Below are 24752 nucleotides of genomic sequence, written 5' to 3'. Positions count from 1 at the left end.
TTTTTTTTAATCCGCCAACATTTTCAGAATATGCGAACATTCTTTGTAAAATCATGAACATGTTTTCAGTCCATGAACAATTTATCAATGCCTTAACATTTTTTTAAATAGGACATTTTTAAATTTCCAAACATTTTGAAATCTCAAATTATTTAAAATAAGAAAATGAAAAATGAAAAATATATATTAAAAAACAGAGCGCCCCACTCATGTGCCGCCCCAAAAGGTCACGTTGGGGGAGCAAGGGGGGCGCGTTGCATCCCCCAGCGCGGCACGCACCGTATAGGATCTCCCCTCGAAGAGTGTCAACAATGGGCCAAAGAAAGACTTTAACTTGTGGGCCTACTTCTCGGCCCACTCACACACAACCTTCTCCGGTGGCTTGCAGGTGTTAAATAGCTAGCTCATCTATGAGTTCTCAAGACCCCTAAAAAAATCTATGAGTTCTAAAAAAACCTAGCTCATCTATGTCTCTCGACTTGGGAAGAAAGTAGGTGGCTTCAGAGCAGTATAGTTGTCAGACAAACACCCATGCGACGGTGAGAAAAGAGAGAGATGGAGTGTATAATAGTTAGGCTCCATAACATCTCTGGTGGTGACGTATGTGACCACGACGTTGACGCGTCGTTGTCGGCCCTCGTTTCCGCAACAACGGGGTACACCCACGCACGTCGGGGTCCACCATGACTTAGCCTTCATGCAGGAGGTGACCGCATGTTCATCTTAGTTGGGGACAACAGAGAAGGGGGGGGGAGGGTTGGTTGACTGCGGTTGACCTTGACAGAGGCGCGGAAGGGGCACAAGGTCAGGTGTGTGTACATCCCCCGCAAGGACGAGGTCAAGCGAGTTGAGAAGTGGCATGACAAACGTGACGACTCTCTGAGCCCGTTGAGAAGCGGCATGGCAGAGGGTGGCGCTGGTGGTGGCGGTGGCAGCGGAGGAGAAAAGAGGGGCAAACTGAGTGTTGTGGGTTGGGTTTGTTCCATTGAGGAGAGAGGGTTTAGTTCCAAAGATGAAGCATGGTGAGGGGTGCCGACGGCAGTGGCAGAGAAGGTGCCCACGACGGCGGACAGAGGCGCCGGAGGCGGGGGTTGTCAAGGACAAGGAGGCCGGGAAGGTGGCGGAGCGGATCACCACAGAGGAGGAGGACTGTTGGACCGACATGGCAATAGCCTGGAGTCTGATACCAAGTTGAACCATGGAATTCACTTCTGAGTGTTGCTTCGGTTACAAGAGGTACAACATATACATGAGGTTATAGGGGAAGCCCGATAAACGAGGCACGTAGGTCCATCAGGTTTCAAGTCTCGGAAGTGCTTATAGAGATAGGGTGTGCATTTATAGAGGTGGGTGTATACACATGTATATGAGCGCTTGTGTCTACACTGATGTTAAAAAAAAGACAATTCAATTTCCATCGAATCTAAACTCTATAGATTCAGCTGCGTGAGAAGGATCAATCTCTTGTGTCCCCAATTTCAGTATTTAGTTTCCCCTCTCTGAAATTAGTTTTTTTGTGTTCATCTTATTCCCCTAGCTAGATCCCAGTCTCATGTGCATTAAGCCTATTGATTAGCAATATAAGCAGTAGTGGGTTGCTCACATAAATGTAGGTTTGACTACATGTCCCAAATATCATTCTTTTTTTCTTGTTTGTATCAGAGAGAAAATTATAATACTCAACAATTTCTTTAATTTTCACTTATTGTCATTCAAAGCCAAGAATTAGAACATGTTACTGTTATATCAAGCAAACATAAAAAAAAAGAAAAATTGGCAAGCAGTATCAGAGCAGAGTGTTGACATGCATAGAAGATTCAAGTGGCCTTCTTCTCCGGCACCGGCGCCGGCACGGGTGTGTCCGGGGACACGGCGGCCCAGAACTCCACGTCCTCCTCGAGCGCGGCCATGTTCTCTAGCGACAACGTGAGCTCGGCATCGATGCTACCGCCGCCCTCATGGCCGGGGTACAACGACGTCTTGCCGTCGAACTTGTTGGCCATGCCACTGCGCGCCGCCACGGGGCTCCCCCATCCGAAGTCGCAGCCGTACATGTCGAACCGCGGCGAGCTCCCCATCATGGTGCCTGTCGGGTCGAAGAAGCGGTGCGTGTACACCATGGGCTTGGCGGTCCACGCCGCCACGCGCGCCCTGATGGACGCGTCCGTGTGCGCCGCCACGGCCCGCCCCACGGCCGCCGCCGCCCAGCCGTGCCCGCGGTCGAGCAGGTCCGCGGCGCGCGTTGAGTCGGTCCCAATGGCGTAGATGGTGTTGCCGAAGTAGTCCTGCGGGAGCTGCGGCCGGAGGCGCCCGCGGTTGTTGATGGCCGCGCGGCACGTCGTCTCCTGCTCCGGCGCCATCCGCCGCGCGCGGGTGATGCAGCGCCAGAGGAGGGACGACAGCGCCTGGAACTTCGTTAGTGCGGCCGCGCCCGCCGTGTCGCCGGCGGCCAGGAGCTCCTCACGCGCGCGCTCCTTGAGCGCGGCCAGCGAGTCCGCGGAGAAGTGCAGCATCCGCTCGCGCAGCTGCAGCGGGGGCGCCCGCTCGATGAGCTCGGACACGTCGGCGCACGGCAGCACCGCCGGCCCCGCCGGGCCGCCGTCGGGCGACCAGCGGTCGAACGAGGGCTTCGGCGCCGGGGGCACCGCCACAAGGCCGAGGCTGGCGCGCGCGAGGGCGGCCCAGTAGTTGACGAAGTCCCAGAAGGCGGTGCCGTCGGAGAGCGCGTGGTTGTAGGCGAAGCCGACGAAGACCCCGTCGGCGAGGTCGGTGACCTGGACGGCGAACAGCGGCTGCTCCTGGCCGCCGTAGTTGACGGCGTCGGTGAGCTGGAAGAACTGCGCCAGCACGCCGCGCGGCACGTCGGCGTCGCGGGGGAGCACGTCCGCCATGGTCACCCCGTCGGCCACGGCGTGCACGACCTCCACGCCCTGGCCGGCGCAGTCGACGTGGACGGAGCACCCCACGACGTTCCCGGCGTCATCCCTGTGCTGCTCCGTGGCGAAGCGGCCGGCGATGGGGTAGTAGTGGGCGAGCGCGTCGCCGAGTACCGCGGCGAGGTGGTCGGCGGCGTTGAACGCCGAGGAGGTGGGCCTGTGGAAGAGGAGGCCCTTCTGGATGTAGTTGGAGGAGAGCATGGATGCGTCCCAGGAGGTGAGCGGGATGCGCTCCCTCGGCCGCGGCGGCGGCTTCACCGTGGACGACGAGACGACGCGCACCATCGGGGACGGCGACCGCGACGGCATGGTGATGGTGGATTGGGGATAAGAAAAGATTTGGTCCGTCGTTGCAGGTTTGCTTTGTAGCTGCAGGCCGGACACTAGATCACAAAATTTGAAAGAGATTTATAGCCCGTGGGGTGGGTAAATTACTGATTGCGATTGTGACTGGGTTGGTTGGTGGCACTCCAAAATTTGGACCTTTTCGTATCTATAACCATTTACGACCAAATCGGTAAGAAAGGTCAAAATTCAATTTTGATTTGGACACATGATATCTGCAGATGCATACACGTGTTTATTACCGATTCTGTTTTACCAAATCAGTCGATCTCACATGCATGGATTCCAAATTGCCAAGCAAGAGGGATGCACTGGATGATTACGACGTGGTGCTTACTCCGGCCTCAAATGCTTGTGCTAGATTCAACGCGGATCCTTCCTTCGGGGCAGACACGTCCGGGCGTGCAGAATCCTCTGCATGGTGCTGAATCGAGGAGCGGAGTTGGGGAATTCGGATGTCCATCATGTCAGACTTCAACAGTCTAGATCATCGAAAAACCCCTCCGGACCGCTTCATTTTCACCCCCCCTCCCCTTTCTTCGCACATCCAATCTCAATGTTGGCGCAAAACCCATCACGGTCCTCCGCAATGTATCTCTCTGACCCGACAGACCCGACAATCAATATCTTCGAGGTGTCGCCGTCGCCAATGCTCGCGTACACCGCCTCCGCACCGAATACGAAGATTTGGAGGAATGGAGGATCAATACTCGCTGGCACCCGATGTGGAAACAAATAAAAAGAGAGGAGCCACCTACTCGACGAAGGAGGGCGAGTTGTTGTTCATGGCTTGGTCGGGCACAAGCATTGACCCCGCTTGCCGGTCTGAAGCAAATGGAGCGACATTTTGGAGGAGGGTGCATGAGTTGTTTCATGAGAACAACCACTACTCGCCCTATACTCTCGAAATAGGCTTTCGTACTCGCCCTATACCGTCGAAAGGATTCTTGAACGGAATGATAGCTCACTCAACCATTGGTAGTACGGCTTTCAATAATCGTCAAGAATTCTATGGTGATTATGCACAAATTAATACAAAATCAGGCACCGAGTGGCATGGGATTCGACGGTCTCGTAAGTTTTGCTTCATTTTCTTTATGTGTTGTGGTGCATGGGATCTTTTGCTCTATGTTGCAATGTTTTGATCATGTAATTGTTTTGTTTTCCTAACCCGGCCTCACAATGGTGCTGTACAAGAAGAAGTAGGGCATCCATCCATATGATGCATTATTGTCGGATCAAGTTCAATGGCGGTGGAGCTGGAGGAGGGCTTGCACCGGCCACCCATGTGTCAGAGGTCGAGAGGGAAAAGTTGGAGCATGATCAGGAAAAGCGCAGTGGCGGCCAAATTGTCGAAGAAGTGGGATGACATCATGGACAAGAAGGAGGCTGAAGGAGGGGAGGTTTATAGAGTTCATGCCAATGCAAAGAAAAGAAGGTTGACCTAGAGGAGAAGAAGCTAATTGCATTTAACAAGTGTGTGAAGTCCAAGGTCATGTGCGTGAAGACCTATGACTGTAAATGCCTATGCTGTGGTGTGGGTTCACCAATTGCATAGTGACATCATTGCGTGTTATGTAAATGGCGGTGGGCAATGATTCATTTTGTTCGGCTGCTTGCTTGATGGACCCGGATTATGGACCTTGTTGAACATCATGTGCTTATGCTTTTGATTGTTTTTATTTGCAGGTGTTACATGTATGGTTGATTTTCTATTGAATATTGAACATCGAAGCAATTTGAGTTAGTGGAAAGAAAGAGGTGAAGGAGGGGAGGATAAGTAGGTGATTTTTAGATGATAGTCTTGGATAGGCGTCCGCTCAATTGTCCGCGAACACATCCAGACATATCCAAGGGCAGATGAGGACATTCGTTTGAGGTTTCCCTTTGGATACGTCCTTAGGTGTACCAGCTACTCCACTTGGAGTTGATAAGGGCATCTCCAACAGCGACCTCTAAATTAGACACCATATCCGTCTGCAGACAGGTGTCTGGACAGTAGGAGACGTCCATCCAACCGTGCTGGCATCCATTTAATAACAAATTTGAACCAAAAATTTATCGCTTGGACTAGTGTGAGCACTTAAAGAAAAGATATAACACTAGCACTTGAAGAAAAAGAAAAAAAAGAAAAACAATGGTGCTTCTGTCAAATGCTACTAACCTTCCACCAAAGAACAGAAAAAGTTTGCGGCGGCCTTCCGTCATCCGGACAAAGAGAGGATTCATGGTGGCTTCGATTCATCATGTGGATGTCCACACTCCGGCAAAGCCCTCTGGTTGGTTCTGGTTTGCGGAAAAACAGAAATCCGGCCTAGTCTGCGGATCGATACGAGATTGCGTTAAGTGACAAACTGCGTCCGAACAGTTTGGTTCCTATGTGAGGGTTCGCTTTGCAGATGCAATTCATCGACGGAACCACTATCAGACTGAGAGAATTTAGGAAGAGAAAACGTCACATCCGTAATTAATTAACTGCGCTAATAAAGTACTACTCCGGTGTGGTACAGGTATGAAGGCATGCATGTGCAGCTTGCTTGTTTGCCAAGACAGCTATAATAAAGAAGAAGATATCAGAATTACTCCTAAGCTGGATTTGGTAGTGGCGAAGACTGAGTAAAGTCCACGTTTACCATTGACCTCATTACTGCCTGATTCAAAAACATGTGGCCATGTCATGTGTGCACTACTGAAGAAGAAGATGTCATACATACTGTCTTGTGCTTTTGGAGGCTGAACCTCTACATTAGGTGAACCACTTCCTACTAAATGAACAAATGGATGACGAACGGCGGGGAACGGTGATTCAAATCGGAAATGCACAAAATGATACTCCCTCCGTCCCATAATATAAGAGCGTTTTGGACATTATGGGATGGAGGGAGTATTGTTTTAAGTGTGTAAATAATATCATGAAAAAAGTTACACGTGTACGTAAGGTAACTGGACAGCTTAAGATTCCTATGACAAAATGTATTTGAGGAAGTTTCAAGGAAGCTGCATCTGCATCCAGACTTGACTAGACTGGGTCCAAGTCATGTAGAGAGAAACCAAATTCGAACACACCAGTCTCAAAATCCACAAAATACACGCGTACACCAGTCTGATCAGCTGAAGCTTGCATGAGGGCTGGTTAAGTGGGTAGGTAGGGAGTTTATTAATCACCAGTCTCAAAATCCACAAAAATATTACTGATCCGTTGACAAGAAAGGCTTGCATACACCTAACGGAAAGGAAGGCGCACTTGCACTCTTTTGAATACTTCCACAGTTGTGTGTTGTGTTGTATATAAAAAAGCGAGTTGATTTGTTAACAAAAATTGCAGCAAAATATGCGTATCTAGTAGTGTTTCTTATTCGACTGGAAAACTGTAGGGAAGGCCCTGACAATATTTTTTATTAAAGGAAATACTATTACAAGAGCAGGAAGTGGGTGTATACCCAAGGGGGTATACAAAAGCTGTAAAAGATATACAAAAGAAAAAAAAACAAATTCAACAACGAATAGTGGCCTTTATTATTTGGTACTATTTGCTGAACTGTCTTTTCGTACTACATAAATGAATTTGTGTTTTAACTCGAATTTTTTACATGTGTATAGAACACCATCTCTCTGAGATACATTGTATTTTCTTCAGAATTTTCCATAACTTTAAAACATAATTTCCACGTGGTTTCCCCCGGATATTCTCGTACAAGGGGCGAGAACTAAGACATGTTCTAAGAGCATTAGCTTTGTCAACTTTTAGTCTAAAGGAAAGTAGGTGACATTTCCTTCAAAAGAAAAGGTGAAACCTATAATCAATACTAGGGCTGAGGTTGTCAAAGATTTGGCATTTCTCTCTTACCAAATACACCAAGCTACGATGATGAAAATTTCGACGACGAGCAGACTAGCAAAGGTGGCTCTAGCAAAGTGGACAGAGTCTGCAAATTCATTGTTGTTCCCGAGTTGAAGGAGGTTTTCCTCGAGCGTCTTTGACTGAAAAATATAAGATGATGAGATGATCCTGTTTTTCAACATCATTGTTGTAGCACAGGATACACCAATCGTTATCCAGGGCAATACAGTTATTCCTTGGAAGCCTTTCTCTAGTGTTGAGCCTATCCCGAATGAGCATTCAAGGAAAATACTTTGGTCTTTTTAGTATTTGGAAGACCAAAGTGTCGGTGTCAAAACCGACCGATCTTGGGTAGGGGGTCCCGAACTGTGCATCTGAGGATCGAAGGTAACAGGAGGCAGGGGACACGATGTTTATCCAGGTTCGGACCCTCTTAATGGAGGTAATACCTTACTTCCTGCTTGATTGACTTTGATGAGCATAGGGTTACAAGAGTTGATCTACCTCGAGATCGTAATGGCTAAACCCTAAATGTCTAACCTGTATGATTATGATTGCCTCTACGGACTAAACCCTCTGGTTTATATAGAGACCGGAGGGGCTTTGGGTTGTACAGAGTCGGTTTACAGAGAAAGGAGACTTCATATCCGAACGCCGAAGCTTGCCATCCACGCAAAGAAGAGTCCCATCCGGACACGGGGGAAGGCCTTCTATCTTGTATCTTCATGGCCCATCAGTCCGGCTCATGTCACATAGCCTGGATGCCTGGGGACCCCCTAATCCAGGACTCCTTCAGTAGCCCCTGAACCAGGCTTCAATGACGATGTGTTCGACGCGCAGATTGTCTTCGACATTGCAAGGCGGGTTCCTCTTCTGAATACTCCAAAGCAGCTGAACAGAAGAACTATATCCGGTTCTGTACAATAGTTACAACCCTGAACCACAAGGGTAAAATACTTAAACAAAATAAGTCATGTCTACTGACAGCTTTTTCGGCGAGAGGTTATGTTCTGGCCTTATTATTATTTTGAACCGTTTTTATCCCCCCGCTTCGCGTTTCGAGGCGCGGTCTTTATTGACACGTCTTGTCGAAGCAGAGATCGTGTCCCCTTATTGCGGGATTCTCATCAATACGGGTTTGGGTAATCCAACCATGCCGTTTGCACGACCCCTTGGGAATAGGCAAGTTTTAAGGCTCGTGAGGGGGCGCTTGATATTCAATGCCTTTATAAGAGGATAAGGACCCATCTTTTTACCTCACGCCTTCTTCCTCTTCCACCCTTCCATCCTCGAGCTCCAGCGCCCAAGTTTTGATCTTTTCCGTCACCACCAAACACTCCAACCATGTCCGGATCCGGCTCACAGGGCAAGTGGATGGCTTCCTCCGTCACGGAGAGGAACGTCAAGGAACTCTGGGAAGCGGGGTACTTAGCCGCGGACATCACCCACCGGCTCCCTGCTAAAAAGCAGATCATCCCCACTCCGGAACCTAATGAGAGGGTAGTGTTCATCCCGCACTTTCTCCATGGACTAGGGTTTCCTCTCCACCCTTTCGTCCGCAGCCTCATGTTCTATTATGGGCTAGATTTCCACGATCTAGCCCCAAATTTCTTCCTCCATATTTCGGCGTTCATCGTCGTGTGCGAGGCGCTTCTCCGCATTACCCCCACTTCGGCCCATGGCTTAAGGTCTTCAACGTGAAGCCGAAGGTGGTTGACGGAGAGCACGCGCACTGTGGAGGCGCCATGGTGAGAAAGCTCCCGAACGTCACCTGGCCAAAAGGGGCCTTCGTGGAGACCGTCAAGATATGGCAACAGGAGTGGTTCTACATCACCGAACCCCGCGGCGCCAACTGGGCGGGCGCTCCTGAGTTCAGATCCGGACCCCCGATGCGGCTTGCATCATGGATAAACAAGGGTCTGGATTGGGCGTCGTCCGATGAGGTGATGATGCTACAGAAGCGCATCAAAAATATAATGGAGAAGCCTTGCTGATGTGATCCAGGTGATGCTTTTTCGCCGGATTATCCACTACCAGCGCCTGACTCTCCACATGTGGGAGTTCAATCCGGCTAGCCACCGGACCCTGCAGCGATTTTTCAGCACGACGCACAAAGAGATCTGGAAGCTGCTTTTCAAGGCCCAGAAGTCGTGGCCAGAGCCGACTGAAGACATCGGCCTCGACTGTGCTCATCCAGCCACTCCAGTAAGTTTTTGGATTTCCGAATCATAACTTCAACTTGTAAACCCAAAGGGGTATGCTGAGCCTTCCATTCTTCCTTCAGGGCTGGACAAAGAAGGAAGAGCGGATCCGATGTCCGGCTCCGCTGCTCGAAGACCCAGCCACTCCTCTTTTGACGAAGATGCTGGTCCCGGCGCCGTACCAGGCGCCGGAAAAGAAGGCCAAGAAGAAGGGCAAGGGTGTCAGAGGCATCCTTTGCCGAAAAGGTACTTCGAACGCTGCATCCGGGGATACCGAAGCTCTCTCCTCCCACGAGGGGGATGAAGATGAAGAGGAGGAGGAGAGCAATTCTCCCCTTAAGGGGGGAAAGAAGAAAAGGGCGGCTTCCGTGGACCTAGAGGCGGAGGCGTCCAAGAAGGGGAAGATCTCCCTTTCGGACGATTCAGATTCGGACGCCGAAGCCATCCTCGAGTGGCGCCCCAGGCGAAGCCCTTGGCCGAATCGTAAGTATCTAAGGACACTGTACATATATCCAGTTTTATACTTTGTGGTTTTAACACATTGAATTGCATGCTATAGCCCAGCTCGTGATCTCCCCCAACGATCATCATCTTCTGGGAATTCGCTGGGGCCGAATATGATGGAGAGCGAGATGCCTCCGCAGGCCTCCCCGCCCACTGCCACGGACAACACCAAAGTGTCCCGAAGAACCTCTCCAGGCCATGGAGAGGTGCGGGAGGCCGTCAAGATGGCGCCAGAGGGTAATACCTCAGCTGCCGAAAACATGGGGGAACTGATCCCCATGGAGACTGGTGACGGGGGCCATGCCCAATTCGGCCCCCAACCGAATATCATTTCGGAGATCCGCTCGGCTCCGGAATCAAGCGAGCAGCCTCCTTTGAAAGAAGGGGGCGCGTCGACTCCACCGGTGACCTCTGTCAATCCAAGGCGCCGGACATTCTGATGGAAGCGCTTCAGCGCGCTTCCATTGTGGAGGAACACCGTACCCTTATGGGTACGATGGTTGAGAAGGTTCGGTCCACTAAAAATAGATTGAATGAAGCCTATACCAGCCTACTAACAGGCTTCGAGGTATGTGAAGTAATATTTTTTAACTGCTTTGCATATGCAAAAAATATGCCTGTGTATAAATAGTAGCCCCTAAGACTCTGTTCGGCTTTTGCAAAGAAGGGCCGAACAGAGGATCGATTAGTATTCGCAGGAGATAACATACATGTCTATTTTGATAAACAGGCTTCGCTATTAGCGGCAACCGCACAGGCTGCCGAATTGTCCGAACTTAAGCAGGGGTTGGAGCGGGCCGATGAGGAGCTCAGCCGCACCAATAAGCGGTTTGAGGAAGAGCAAGGTATGAGGTACTTATACATACCCGAAATGATATGAGCTCTGATTGGTTATCTTGCTGAGTTTTATGGTTATACTCATAGTGAATGCATCTGAGGTCGAATCCCTCAAGAGCTCACTGGCTGTAGCAAAAAAGGAGGCGGAGGAGGAACGAGCCGGCCGCCAAAAACATGAAGCGAGGTTGGATGAAGTCCAACAAGAGCTCAAGGATGCCATAAGCAAATGTGAGTCCTTAGAGCGCAGGGTTTCGGATCAAGACTCCGAACTTGCTAAGGCCCTCCAAAGCGCGAAGGAGGCCCGGGTTGAATCCCAAGGCGCCTGCCGGGAGATCCAAGAGGCGCGGCAGATAGCGGCGCGTAAGGCCTTTAATATGTAGAGCAAATTTGTAAGGAGAAGATACATCTTACTGACCCGGGTTTGGAGTTCTCCAAGTGCGTTTGCGGATCTGCCGCGGAGTGTTGCTGATGCCGCGGAGTTCTTCCGAGCCGAAGAGGGGAGTTCAATGGAGAAGCTGTTCTGGCCGCATTACCTTGCACCAGAGCATCCAGTGCCCCTCAGCGATCAGCTGAAGCAGTTGACCGAACTGCATAGGGTGGCCGGATTGGCCATGAAGGTTGTTATAGTCCGTCTTTGGCTGGCCGAGCCCATACCCAGTAGCTACTTCGGACTCGTGAAGCGGCTAGTCAATGCCTGCCCCCGGCTTGACGCCATAAAGCGGTTGGTCTGTATCGAAGGTTCCCGGATGGCCTTCGCCCGTGTTAAGGTGTAGTGGGGGAAGATGAATGCCACCAAGCTTGCAACCGAGGAACCACTCGCAGGCAAGGAGCACCGCACGCCGGAGCGGTATTTTGATGAAGTCCTGGAAGGATCCCGCATTATAGAGGGCCAGTGTTCGAAGGATATTATTTTTGAATGAATGTATCCGGGCTGCCCAAACTTTGTATTATGAAACAAGACTTTTGTATAATATGTTTGCTTGTTTTTATCTCAGATTATTTTCCTCCTATGCGGCCGTTTGCTGTACCTGAAAATTTACCAGTCGTCGGCTTCAGCCCCCACGTAGATACTATGGGGGTGTTCGAAATAGCACATGAGCACACTTAACCCAACGTATTGGTCCTTGAAGGAGGTGTCAGTGCGGCGAACCAGGCAATCAGACTATGCGGCTTTATCACATTCACTTAGCCATAGGAGTTTGACAATGAGATTATAGGCGTAGCCCCTGGTGTTGTTCGGTTATCCGAACTTAGGTGCTTTAGATGCCTGACCGGGTAGAAGCCCGTCCTTCGTATAATATGGAAAGAAATCACAAAAGATTTGTACTTAGTCACTGAATAGCTGAGCAGCTCTCGCTGTACCATGCCAGTCAGTTTTTGGCTTTCTCTACTGAGGTGTTTAACCGGGCAAACCAGAAACACAATTGCAATAGTTCTCCCTTTACTACCGTAGCCGAATAAGCAGAACGTAAGGTGGTGACCACATGAGCCAGGAAACCCAACCATTGACCAAAGACATGATTCGGAGCTGATGCATATAATGCCATATCCGGGATGCCGAAGTGTACTATAAAAGTGTTCGGACTTCTTTTTCAAAAAATATGTGTGGCTGGGTAGAGCCCCTGGCGATTTAAGTCGTGCCGAGGTGTATATGACAATCAGACGAAAAGAGGGAATACATGTTAGGAGATAAGCCAGGACCGAATAGGTTGGGCAAAAACTGTTTTCATTATAGTCTGATTGATACGTCAAGACGTATTTTTACAGAGAATGCCATAGGCCTCGAGGCTATTTTACATGCCGAGAACAAGGGAAAGATGTATACAGGTCCTGAAAAATGAAAAGGTGATCTTGAAGATCCTTTTGGATACTTTGTCGCATGTCTGCGCGGCTTTTCGCCTTGGTGTGTGATCCTTTGAGAGGATGGACGATCGAGTACGCTTAAGGGGCCTGGAAAAGGGGCCTTGGTACTATCGAAAAGTGATGTGGGTTGTAAAGAACCTGGAAAAATAAAAATAGGAAAAAGAAAGGAAGGATATGAGGGTCCAGGTAGGATCGAGCCGTATTGTGGACTTTAATATGCCTCCGTCCTTGCCCATGGTATCTTTAGTGCGTAGTTATGTACGTGCGATACATATGCCGCAATCTGGTTGGGGCCGTGACGGAGGCTGAATTGCTAATCTAGCTCTTGACGGGCTGGACTGTCATTCTGCAGGGTAGACCGGACTCGTTTGACAGTGTCCGGTGGCTTGACTGCCAATGTAGTATTCGGCGTGATAAGGCCACCCTGTACTTTAGCTGCGAGGGCCGCAGTGTGCTCCTCAGTACGGAGGGAGCGCTCCATGTTCCCATTGACTGTTATAACGCCGCGTGGTCCAGGCATCTTGAGCTTTAGATAAGCATAGTGCGGGACCGCATTGAAGCAGGCGAACGCGGTTTGTCCGAGCAGTGCATGATAGCCACTGCGGAAAGGGACGATGTCGAAGATCAAGTCTTTTCTTCGGAAATTATACGGTGAGCCAAAGACTACCTCCAGCGTTATGGACCCTGTGCAGCGGGCCTCTACACCGGGTATCAATCCTATGAAGGTGGTTTTGGTGGGCTTGATTCTTGATGGATCAATACCCATTTTGCGGACAGTGTCCTGATAAAGCAGGTTAAGACTGCTGCCGCCGTCCATAAGGACTCACATGAGATGGAATCCGTCGATAATTGGGTCGAGGACCAATGCTGCTAAACCTCCATGACGGATACTGGTCGGATGGTCTCTGCGATCAAAAGTGATCGGACAGGCTGACCAGGGGTTGAATTTTGGGATGACTGGCTCTATGGCATAGACGTCCCTTAATGCACGCTTGCGCTCCCGATTGGGGATGTGGGTGACGTATATCATATTCACCGTTTTGACCTCAGGGGGGGGGGGATTTCTTCTATCCCCCTGTGTTCGGTGGACGAGGCTCTTCATCGCCGTCCTCGCTAGGTGGCCCTTTCCCCTTATGCCCGGTGTTTAGCTTACTGACCTGTTTGAAGACCCAACAATCTCTGTTGTTATGATTGGCAGGCTTGTCAGGGGTGCCATGAATCTGGCAGGGCCGATCTAGTATTCGGTCCAGGCTAGATGGACCATCTTTGTTTCCTTTGAATGGTTTCTTCTGCTGACCGGGTTTAGAACCACTGAATCTGGCATTGACCGCCGTGTCTTCGGTATCTGTGTTGTTGATTCGACGCTTGTGTTTGTTGCGTCGTGGCCTGCCGTTGCCTTCTCGGGCTTCGGAGGTGCCAGGGTTGCTGTTGCTGTTGCTTATACGAGCCAACTATCTTCTCCCGCGCAAAAGCGTGTCATAAGGGCGGTTAGGGCTGCTATGGACTTCGGTTTTTCTTGGCCGAGGTGTCGGGCGAGCCACTCATCGCGGATGCTGTGTTTAAAGGCCGCGAGGGCTTCGGCGTCCGGACAGTCGACAATTTGGTTCTTTTTAATTAAGAACCTGGTCCAGAGTTTCCGGGCTGACTCTCCGGGTTGCTGGACTGTGTGACTGAGGTCATCGGCGTCCGGAGGCCGGACATAGGTACCTTGGAAGTTGTCTCTAAAGGCATCTTTTAGGTCCTCCCAGCTACCAATGGAGTTCTCTGGGAGGCTATTTAGCCACTGTCTTGCTGGCCCCTTCTGTTTTAAGGGAAGGTATTTGATGGCATGGAGATCGTCACCGTGGGCCATGTGGATATGGAGAAGGAAATCTTCGATCCATACCGCGGGATCTGTCGTGCTGTCGTATGATTTGATGTTTACGAGTTTGAACCCTTCTGGGAACTGATGCTCCATTACCTCATCGGTAAAGCATAGGGGGTCTGCGGCGCCTCCGTATCTGGTGACGTCTCTTACCGATTTACCACTATCATTTTGGGGTTATGCATTAGAGACAGTTGCATTCACGTTAAATAGGGCACCAACTAAACCCGTTAAGATGACACCGTATGAACTGTGGTTTGGCAAGAAACCTAAGCTGCCGTTTCTTAAAGTTTGGGGTTGAGAGGCTTGTGTGAAAAAGCTTCAGCCTGATAAGCTTGAACCCAAATCGGAGAAGTGCGTCTTCATAGGATACCCAAAAGAAACTATTGGGTACACCTTCTATCACAAATCCAAAGGCAAGATCTTTGTTGCTAAGAATGGTTCCTTTCTAGAGAAAGAGTTTCTCTCGAAAAAAGTGAGTGGGAGGAAAGTAGAACTTGATGAGGTAATTGTACCTTCTCTCAATTTGGAAAGTAGCACATCAGAGAAATCCGTTCCCGTGATGCCTACACCAACTAGAGAGGAAGCTAATGATAAGGATCATGAAACTTCATATCAAGTTACTACCGAACCTCATAGGTCAACTAGAGTACATTCCGCACCAGAGTGGTATGGTAATCCTGTTCTGGAAGTCATGTTACTAGACCATGACGAACCTACGAACTATGAGGAAGCGATGATGAGCCCAGATTCCGCAAAATGGCTTGAGGCCATGATATCTGAGATAGGATCCATGTATGAGAACAAAGTATGGACTTTGGTTGACTTGCCCGATGATCGGCAAGCCATTGAGAATAAATGGATCTTCAAGAGGAAGACATACACTGGTGGTAGTGTTACTATCTACAAAGCTCGACTTGTTGCAAAAGGTTTCCGACAAGTTCAAGGTGTTGACTACGATGAGATTTTCTCACTCGTAGCGATGCTTAAGTCTGTCCGAATCATGTTAGCAATTCCCGCATTTTATGAAATATGGCAAATGGATGTCAAAAACTGCACTACTTAATGTATTTCTTAAAAGAAGAGTTGTATATGATGCAACCAGAAGGATTTTGTCAATCCTAAAAGTGCTAAGAAAGTGTGCAAGCTCCAGCGATCCATCTATGGACTGGTGCAAGCATCTCGGAGTTGGAATATACGCTTTGATGAGGTGATCAAATCATATGGTTTTATATAGACTTATGGTGAAGCCTGTATTTACAAGAAAGTGAGTGGGAGACATGTAACATTTCTGATATTATATGTGCATGACAGATTGTTGATCAGAAATGATATAGAATTTCTGGATAGCATAAAAGGATACTTGAATAAAAAAACAAAATTTCGTCACGCACGGGATGTGCTTGGTCCGGCCGGCACAGATAATGAAATCCGGCCAACACGAGTTGCCCGTGGTCCCGTAACATAAGATGACTCTCCTCCACCTCTCCTCTCCATCCCACCTCCCACCCTTCCACCTCACCTCCACCAACAATGGCGACCTCTAATCCTAGGAATCATGGATGGTCTTCTTCATTGGGACTTTGCTCCGGACCTTGCCCTTGCAGATCAGGTGAGGCACAGGTTTGGCACGACGGTCCATTTTTCCCCTTCCCAAGGCTCCAAGGAATTCTTTCTGGTGGTCACGTTCTCTTCAGCATCCTTTCCTCTCTCCGTGGAATCTGTTGGTATTGCTTTGCAATGTTGTCTTGGGGGTTTAAGTTCTGGTTTCAACGTTGCTAAGATCATGGATCGTTCATTTCGATTTTCTGTTGCAAGTAACAAAGTTGGACATTTCATCTATGGTTTGAAAGATCGAGTTTGGCCAGACTTTGTTTATCATTTCCATCTCTTTAATGGCCGATATGCTAGAGCTCCTGCCTCTGCCTCCTCCTGGCATGCAGATCAAGAAATATTGGACATCTCTTCTCGGTCTCCCGTTGCGGTCAAGACCAACCTTCAATCGAACACACCGGTCGTTGCATCGGGATCCCGGTCTGCTCAGGTCCTTGGCAATATTGCTCCAATTGACAAGATAGATTTTTCAAACAAGAATTCTAATGAAGCCTCATCTTCTTGTTTGATGCTTCATCATTTGAATTTTGATACTCCCATGATTCAACATCGTAATTTGGCTACATCACAGGCTTTGGCCGGGTTCAAATATTCAATTAATGAAGCATTTCCTTAGACAAGAGCAATTGATGGGCAATCATTCAGTGGATTTTATTCTCCTGGGCAGCTTCGAATGCTCACTTCACGCCCAATACCCACCGCTGCCCCAGTGTTTTCTTTCCTCTGTGTTCAAATATGCGCCACCGCATGAGTTTTGGCCTCCAACGCTTAGCAACCAGCACAAGGCCGATCTGGCCCAAGCCCACTACTCCTTGGAGGACATTACGGAACTAAACACTCACTAGGCCTCGCTTTGCTCTAAGTGTCTGCAATGGGGGCACAAAAAAACTGGTTGCCATGCACGCCTAATATGTATTAAATGCTCCGCGCTTGACCACAAGGCAATCAATTGCCCCGAATCTACTTCAACGATGCATACTTTTGACCATGTTGGCACTAGCCAAGGGAAGCAAATCATCCCCAACGCCAGTCCCGCGGCTCTGGCCTCCCTTCCCATCAAACAGCGTAAGAGACGCACCATCAGATGTCAATCGTGCGGCTTCTATGGTCACATGGAGCGGCAATGTTTCCAATGACTGAAAGCGCAAAAATGGAAGTGGATTCCTAAATCAACTCGACTTACCGATTCTACCACTCACTCTCTGCCTTCCACCTCGATTGCCCAAACGCCTCGCCCCAGTCTGCAGACCACCTCCCTTGTCACCAATGCCATCACTCTGCCTCGCTCACCATTGACGCCTCCACCCACTCCGTCCTCCGCCATGGCTAACTATCCTCTCAACCTCGTCCCCTTCCTGCCGCCTGGGTTTGCGGTGGAGCCTGGACCTGCGGACCACTTGGTCAGGTCTGGGATGGTGGTCGGCCCGATTGCGCCTCTGAAGCACGACTACTTGGCGATTGCGGAAGCAAGTGCCTACGTTCCTCTGCATCGTCGGGCTGCCATTCGGACTGCTATCGAAGGTTTGCTGCATGAAGCCAATCTCTTAACCACTAAAACTAGTGATCATCCACTTGGTATTGGGATCTTTGGTTTTGTAAACTCATTCTTGAGGGATACGACTGTCAACACGCCGCTAGAACTAGAGGATGAGGATCTGCTTATCACTTTTGTGCCTCACAATGAGGCCCTCAACAGACGCACCACCTCCTTTGGTCCAGAGATTTGGTTGATGTTTTTCGGTTTCCCCTATGATTACCAAATGGACTACTACATCACTAAGGCATTAGGGGGTTATGGTTCTTCGGTTTCATGGTACAACCCACGCCAGGATAGGAGGTATATGCTAATCAAAGCACGTGTGATCCGCCTGAATTTAGTGCCCAAAAGTTTTATTGCCTGGCAGCTTGGAGGTGCTAGGGACTGCTGGACTGTTCAGGTAACTATCTTAAGAAGCAATGACTCGAATGGTTTGCTCCCTGAAGTGTTGCCTGCTAATGAAGAGCCACCTCCCGATGATGGCAACCCTCATCCATAGTTTGGACCTGAGCTTACTGCTGAGCAGCTCTATCAGCAGCAGGTTCATAATTGGTTAGTGCAGAATGCTGATCCCCCCAATCAACCTGCTCATAATAATGAAGAAGCTCCAAACCAAGGGTGGGGTGTTTGGCCAGAACCTCCATCTCCTCCTATGCCACCTCACCTAATGAATTATCAGGCTTGGCTTGCTTCCCAGGGCCTCACTGTTTTGCATGGAGTCGTTCCTGAAAACAATGTCACTGACAATCCTATGCAAGCTTGGCATGATGCTGTTACTTCTTCTGAATATACTTCTTCTGAAGATACTGCTTCCACTGAGTCGGACTTGATCATTTTACCCGTGGCTTCTCCAGGTATTACTAGTCCTGCCCTTATCAATCAGGAGATACACACTGCTGCTGCTGAGGTGGTCACCATCTCTGTGGATATTCACGACCAAGGTATGCGTTTTGGTTTATCTACTCAAGGTGATTCTCTCTTGGAAATCCTTCTGTCCAATCCCATACCCCAACAACAACTCAACACTGTACTTTTCCATGCTATTCGTCCTCTGCTTGCTACAAGGGGACCATGGGCTTATAGTTTTGGGTTCAGGCAGGATGTTCTGCACCTTGAGGTTCAGGTGGCTGCTAGCCCTGCGGGCCTTCATTTCACACAGCACAATTTTCTTGCTCCGTCCACTAACTCTGGTGTGATCATTGAGGAGCTTTCTGACAGCCTGCCAAACTCTGATGGACAGATCATGCAGGAGAATCAGGGTTCTGTGGAAAATTCTGGGGTTGAGGTCTCTGATACTGTTGATGTTTCTGCTCTTGTCAATGCTGATTCCCTCCATATGAGGACTGATGCGGATACTGAATCACCTCTGACTGACCTGGCTGCTTACCACTCTGAAACTCAGACCGGTTTGCTTCAGATTGCGACAGGTGCAATTTCTGAACCCTCAATCACTGCTGTTGGTTCCTCATCTCGCAAACGCAAAGGGAAAATGCCAGCTCCAATTGACACCTCAACTCTTCGTCGCAGCAACCGTTCCAATAAATATAATGGCTTCTGAGGGAGTCCTGGATTAGGGGGTGTTTGGGTAGCCGGACTATACCTTCAGCCGGACTCCTGGACTATGAAGATACAAGATTAAAGACTTCGTCCCGTGTCCGGAAGGGACTTTCCTTGGCGTGGAAGGCAAGCTTGGTGATACGGATATGTAGATCTCCTACCATTGTAACCGACTCTATGTAACCCTAACCCTCTCCGGTGTCTATATAAACCGGAGGGTTTTAGTCCGTAGGACAACATACAGAGCAACAATCATACCATAGGCTAGCTTCTAGGGTTTAGCCTCTCCGATCTCATGGTAGATCTACTCTTGTACTACCCATATCATCAATATTAATCAAGCAGGACGTAGGGTTTTACCTCCATCAAGAGGGCCCGAACCTGGGTAAAACTTCGTGTCCCTTGCCTCCTGTTACCATCCGGCCTAGACGCACAGTTCGGGACCCCCTACCCGAGATCCGCCGGTTTTGATACCGACATTGGTGCTTTCATTGAGAGTTCCTCTGTGTCGTCGCCATCAGGAAGGATGCCTCGCCCCGTCTTTAAAGACGGCACCGTTGCTATGGGAGCTTTGGCTGTTGGCCAAACCCTCCGGCTAGGTGGTTTTCTTATGACCGCCTGTTCGGCTTTTGCGCCGGCGATGAGCTCTCGAGCCATCGAAAACAATCTTCATGTTAGCTCAGAACTCGCCGAGCAGTTAGATCCAATGGAGCTCTCCTCCATAAACGAGCTCTTGAATCGCATCGCCGCCCTGGGAGTTGCTACGGATTACGACCAGATTGGGCCTAAACCCGATCTAAGAAAGATTAACTCTCCCCAAGTCACCCATCACGTTGCCGTGCTAGAGGGACAGTGCGGCGACCCTTCATCTATCTTAAGGACTAGCTACGTCCGGATTCCCGATCCCTCCAAGCCGGATACCCGCGGAGGGGAGGATATCACTCAAAACCTGAACTTAGAGTTAGGCGACGGGCTGGATTCATTGGACAACATCCAGGAATCCAAATTTTCAAGTTCGGAAATTCCTCGGCCTCTGAGCCTCAGATTGGGTGAGGCTTCGGATTTAATTCCACCCACCCACCCGAACATAAGCGATCTATCCCAAATTAGGCAAGAGCCCGAAGAAACAGTACATCATTACTGGGCCAGATTCCTCCTGGTTAGGAACAGGATAAGGGACTGCCGGGAGGAAGACGCAATCTCAATCTTCTGCAATAATTGCACGGACAAGGCAATCCTCAACGCCATAAGTCGCCGTGATATTACACGCTTCGCTGACTTGGCGTCCATTGTACGAAAGTACTGTGCGATGGAAAGCGCCTGGAAAACCGAAATAAAATTTTGGGACGATCCGGCCCTGAATACAAACCCAGTCCGAAATAAAAGGGTGCATCATCGCCAGACACCCGGGTCAAACACCAAAAAGCAAAAGCCCTCTACAGGGCATGGAACCGTATTGGAAGGATGGCTTAATGGACCCTGTAAAATTCACAGTACAGAGGACGCCACACCAACTCACAGCCTTAGTGCATGTTGGATACTCCGGCAGGTGGCCAAAATTGGCGAAGATCTCCTAATTCCGGAGGCCACAGAAAGCCACCCCAGAGACACCAATACGGTATTAACATTCTTTGAGACTTTCGCATCAAATAATATGCGAAAAAGGATACTCCGCAGCCTTGCCGAAGTCTACCAAGTAGCAACAATAAACCCATGGAGTGACACGGCTATTACCTTTAACGCCAGTGATGAACCTAAATTCCGAACAGCCTGAGCACCAGCTGCATTGGTCCTCAGTCCAATAGTGGACGACTTTCGTCTTACCAAGGTACTCATGGACGGCAGCAGCGGATTGAACCTCATTTATGAGGAAACCCTTCAAAAAATGGAAATAGACTGGAACCGCATTGAGCGAAGCAGCACAACCTTTAGAGGAATAATCCCCAGTCGGGAAGCGTGCTGTACAGGAAAAATCACACTAGATGTGGTGTTCGGCACGCCGGATAATTACAAGTCCGAAGAGGTCACGTTCCATGTGGCTCCGTTCAGCAGCGGTTATCACGCTCTGCTCGGGCGGGAAGCGTTTACAATCTTCCAAGCAATACCCCATTACGGGTACATGAAGCTCAAGATGCCCGGGCCTAACGGGATCATCACTCTCGCTAGTGATCCGGACATAGCACTCCGCGCCGAAAACAAGACAGCCGCACTGGCCCTCGAGGCACTATCCGAAGCCCTAGCGGCTGAGGAACTGACTGCGCTGTGCTCCACGTGTTGGGGAACGTTGCAGAAAACAAAAATTTTCCTACGGTTTCACCAAGATTCATCTATGAGTTCATCTAGCAACGAGTGATCGGATGCATCTACATACCTTTGTAGATCGCGAGCGGAAGCGTTCAAAGAACGGGGATGAGGGAGTCGTACTCGACGTGATCCAAATCACCGGAGATCCTAGCGCCGAATGGACGGCACCTCCGCATTCAACACACGTACGGTTAGCGTGACGTCTCCTCCTTCTTGATCCAGCAAGGGGGGAAGGAGAGGTTGATGAAGATCCAGCAGCACGACGGCGTGGTGGTGGATGTAGTAGTCACCGCAGCAGGGCTTCGCCAAGTTCTATGGAGGAGGAGGAGGTGTTGGAGAGGGAGAGGGAGGCACCAAAGGCATGGGTGCGGCTGCCCTCCCTCCCCCCTCTATATATAGGGTCCCCAAGGGGGGGCGCCGGCCCTGGAGATCCAATCTCCCAAGGGGGCGGCGGCCAAGGGGGGTGGAGTGCCCCCCAAGGCAAGTGGGGCGCCCCCACCCTAGGGTTCCCAACCCCAGGCGCAGGGGGAAGGCCCAAGGGGGGCGCACCAGCCCACTAGGGGCTGGTTCCCCTCCCACTTCAGCCCATGGGGCCCTCCGGGATAGGTGGCCCCACCCGGTGGACCCCCGGGACCCTTCCGGTGGTCCCGGTACAATACCGGTGACCCCGAAACTTGTCCCGATGGCCGAAATAGCACTTCCTATATATAATTCTTTACCTCTGGACTATTCTGGAACTCCTCGTGACGTCCGAGATCTCATCCGGGACTCCGAACAACTTTCGGGTTACTGCATATACATATCTGTACAACCCTAGCATCACCGAACCTTAAGTGTGTAGACCCTACGGGTTCGGGAGACATGTAGACATGACCGAGATGGATCTCCGGTCAATAACCAACAGCGGGATCTGGATACCCATGTTGGCTACCACATGCTCCTCAATGATCTCATCGGATGAACCACGATGTCGAGGATTCACGCAACCCCGTATACAATTCCCTTTGTCAATCGGTACGTTACTTGCCCGAGATTCGATCGTCAGTATCCCAATACCTCGTTCAATCTCGTTACCGTCAAGTCACTTTACTCGTACCGTAATGCATGATCCCGTGACCAGACACTTGGTCACTTTGAGCTCATTATGATGATGCATTACCGAGTGGGCCCAGAGATACCTCTCCGTCATACGGAGTGACAAATCCCAGTCTCGATCCGTGTCAACCCAACAGACACTTTCGAAGATACCCATAGTATACCTTTATAGTCACCCAGTTACGTTGTGACGTTTGGTACACCCAAAGCACCACTACGGTATCCGGGAGTTACACGATCTCATGGTCTAAGGAAAAGATACTTGACATTGGAAAAAGCTCTAGCAAAATGAACTACACGATCTTGTGCTATGCTTAGGATTGGGTCTTGTCCATCACATCATTCTGCCAATGATGTGATCTCGTTATCAACGACATCCAATGCCCATAGTCAGGAAACCATGACTATCAGTTAATCAACGAGCTAGTCAACTAGAGGCTTACTAGGGACATATTGGTGTCTATGTATTCACACATGTATTACGATTTTCGGATAACACAATTATAGCATGAATAAAAGACAATTATCATGAATAAGGAAATATAATAATAATCCTTTTATTTTTGCCTCTAGGGCATATTTCCAACAGTCTCCCACTTGCACTAGAGTCAATAATCTAGTTACATTGTGATGAATCGAACACCCATAGAGTTCTGGTGTTGATCATGTTTTGCTCGCAGAAGAGGTTTAGTCAATGGATCTGCGACATTCAGATCAGTATGCACTTTACAAATTTCTATGTCTCCATCTTGAACATTTTCACGGATGGAGTTGAAGCGACACTTGATGTGCCTGGTCTTCTTGTGAAACCTGGGCTCCTTGGCAAGTGCAATAGCTCCAGTGTTGTCACAGAAGAGTTTGATCGGCCCCGACGCATTGGGTATGACTCCTAGGTCAGTGATGAACTCCTTCACCCAAATTGCTTCATGTGCTGCCTCCGAGGCTGCCATGTACTCCGCTTCACATGTAGATCCCGCCACGACGCTCTGCTTGCAGCTGCACCAGCTTACTGCTCCACCATTCAACATATACACGTATCCGGTTTGTGACTTAGAGTCATCCAGATCTGTGTCGAAGCTAGCGTCGACGTAACCCTTTACGACGAGCTCTTCGTCACCTCCATAAACGAGAAACATGTCCTTAGTCCTTTTCAGGTACTTCAGGATATTATTGACCGCTGTCCAGTGTTCCTTGCCGGGATTACTTTGGTATCTTCCTACCAAACTTACGGCAAGGTTTACATCAGGTCTGGTACACAGCATGGCATACATAATAGACCCTATGGCTGAGGCATAGGGGATGACACTCATCTCTTCTATATCTTCTGCCATGGTCGGACATTGAGTTGAGCTCAATTTCATACCTTGCAACACAGGCAAGAACCCCTTCTTAGACTGATCCATATTGAACTTCTTCAATATCTTATCAAGGTATGTGCTTTGCGAAAGACCTATGAGGCGTCTTGATCTATCTCTATAGATCTTGATGCCTAATATATAAGTAGCTTCTCCAAGGTCCTTCATTGAAAAACTCTTATTCAAGTAGGCCTTAATGCTGTCCAAAAGTTCTATATCATTTCCCATCAAAAGTATGTCATCTACATATAATATGAGAAATGCTACAGAGCTCCCACTCACTTTCTTGTAAACGCAAGCTTCTCCATAAGTCTGCATAAACCCAAACACTTTGATCATCTCATCAAAGCGAATGTTCCAACTCCGAGATGCTTGCACCAGCCCATAAATGGATCGCTGGAGCTTGCATACCTTGTTAGCATTCTTTGAAGGAAATATGCCCTAGAGGCAATAATAAAGTTATTATTTATTTCCTTATATCATGATAAAAGTTTATTATTCATGCTAGAATCGTATTAACCAGAAACATAATACATGTGTGAATACATAGACAAACAGAGTGTCACTAGTATGCCTCTACTTGACTAGCTCGTTAATCAAAGATGGTTATGTTTCCTAACCATGGACAAAGATTTGTCATTTGGTTAACGGGATCACATCATTAGTTGAATGATCTGATTGACATGACCCATTCCATTAGCTTAGCACTCGATCGTTTAGTACGTTGCTATTGCTTTCTTCATGACTTATACATGTTCCTATGACTATGAGATTATGTAACTCCCGTGTGCCGGAGGAACACTTTGTGTGCTACCAAACGTCACAACGTAACTGGGTGATTATAAAGGTGCTCTACAGGTGTCTCCAAAGGTACATGTTGGGTTGACGTATTTCGAGAT

The 24752-nt window shown here is 49.2% G+C and overlaps 1 protein-coding gene across 1 annotated transcript; it reads right to left on the bottom strand.

The window, feature by feature from the left end:
• Positions 1 to 1676: 1676 nt before the first annotated feature.
• Positions 1677 to 3335, bottom strand: LOC125523450 (uncharacterized). The gene has a single exon (XM_048688482.2). The coding sequence runs from the start codon at positions 3243 to 3245 to the stop codon at positions 1818 to 1820; it is 1428 nt and encodes a 475-aa protein (XP_048544439.1). The 5' UTR covers positions 3246 to 3335; the 3' UTR covers positions 1677 to 1817.
• Between the last annotated feature and the right edge of the window lie 21417 nt (positions 3336 to 24752).

Source organism: Triticum urartu, chromosome 7A, assembly GCF_056163025.1.
Source record: "Triticum urartu cultivar PI428250 chromosome 7A, HENAU_Tu73, whole genome shotgun sequence".
Classification (NCBI taxonomy): Eukaryota; Viridiplantae; Streptophyta; class Magnoliopsida; order Poales; family Poaceae; genus Triticum; species Triticum urartu.
Note: the sequence above shows the minus strand (reverse complement) of the source record. Positions and strands in the feature narration are given on the sequence as shown.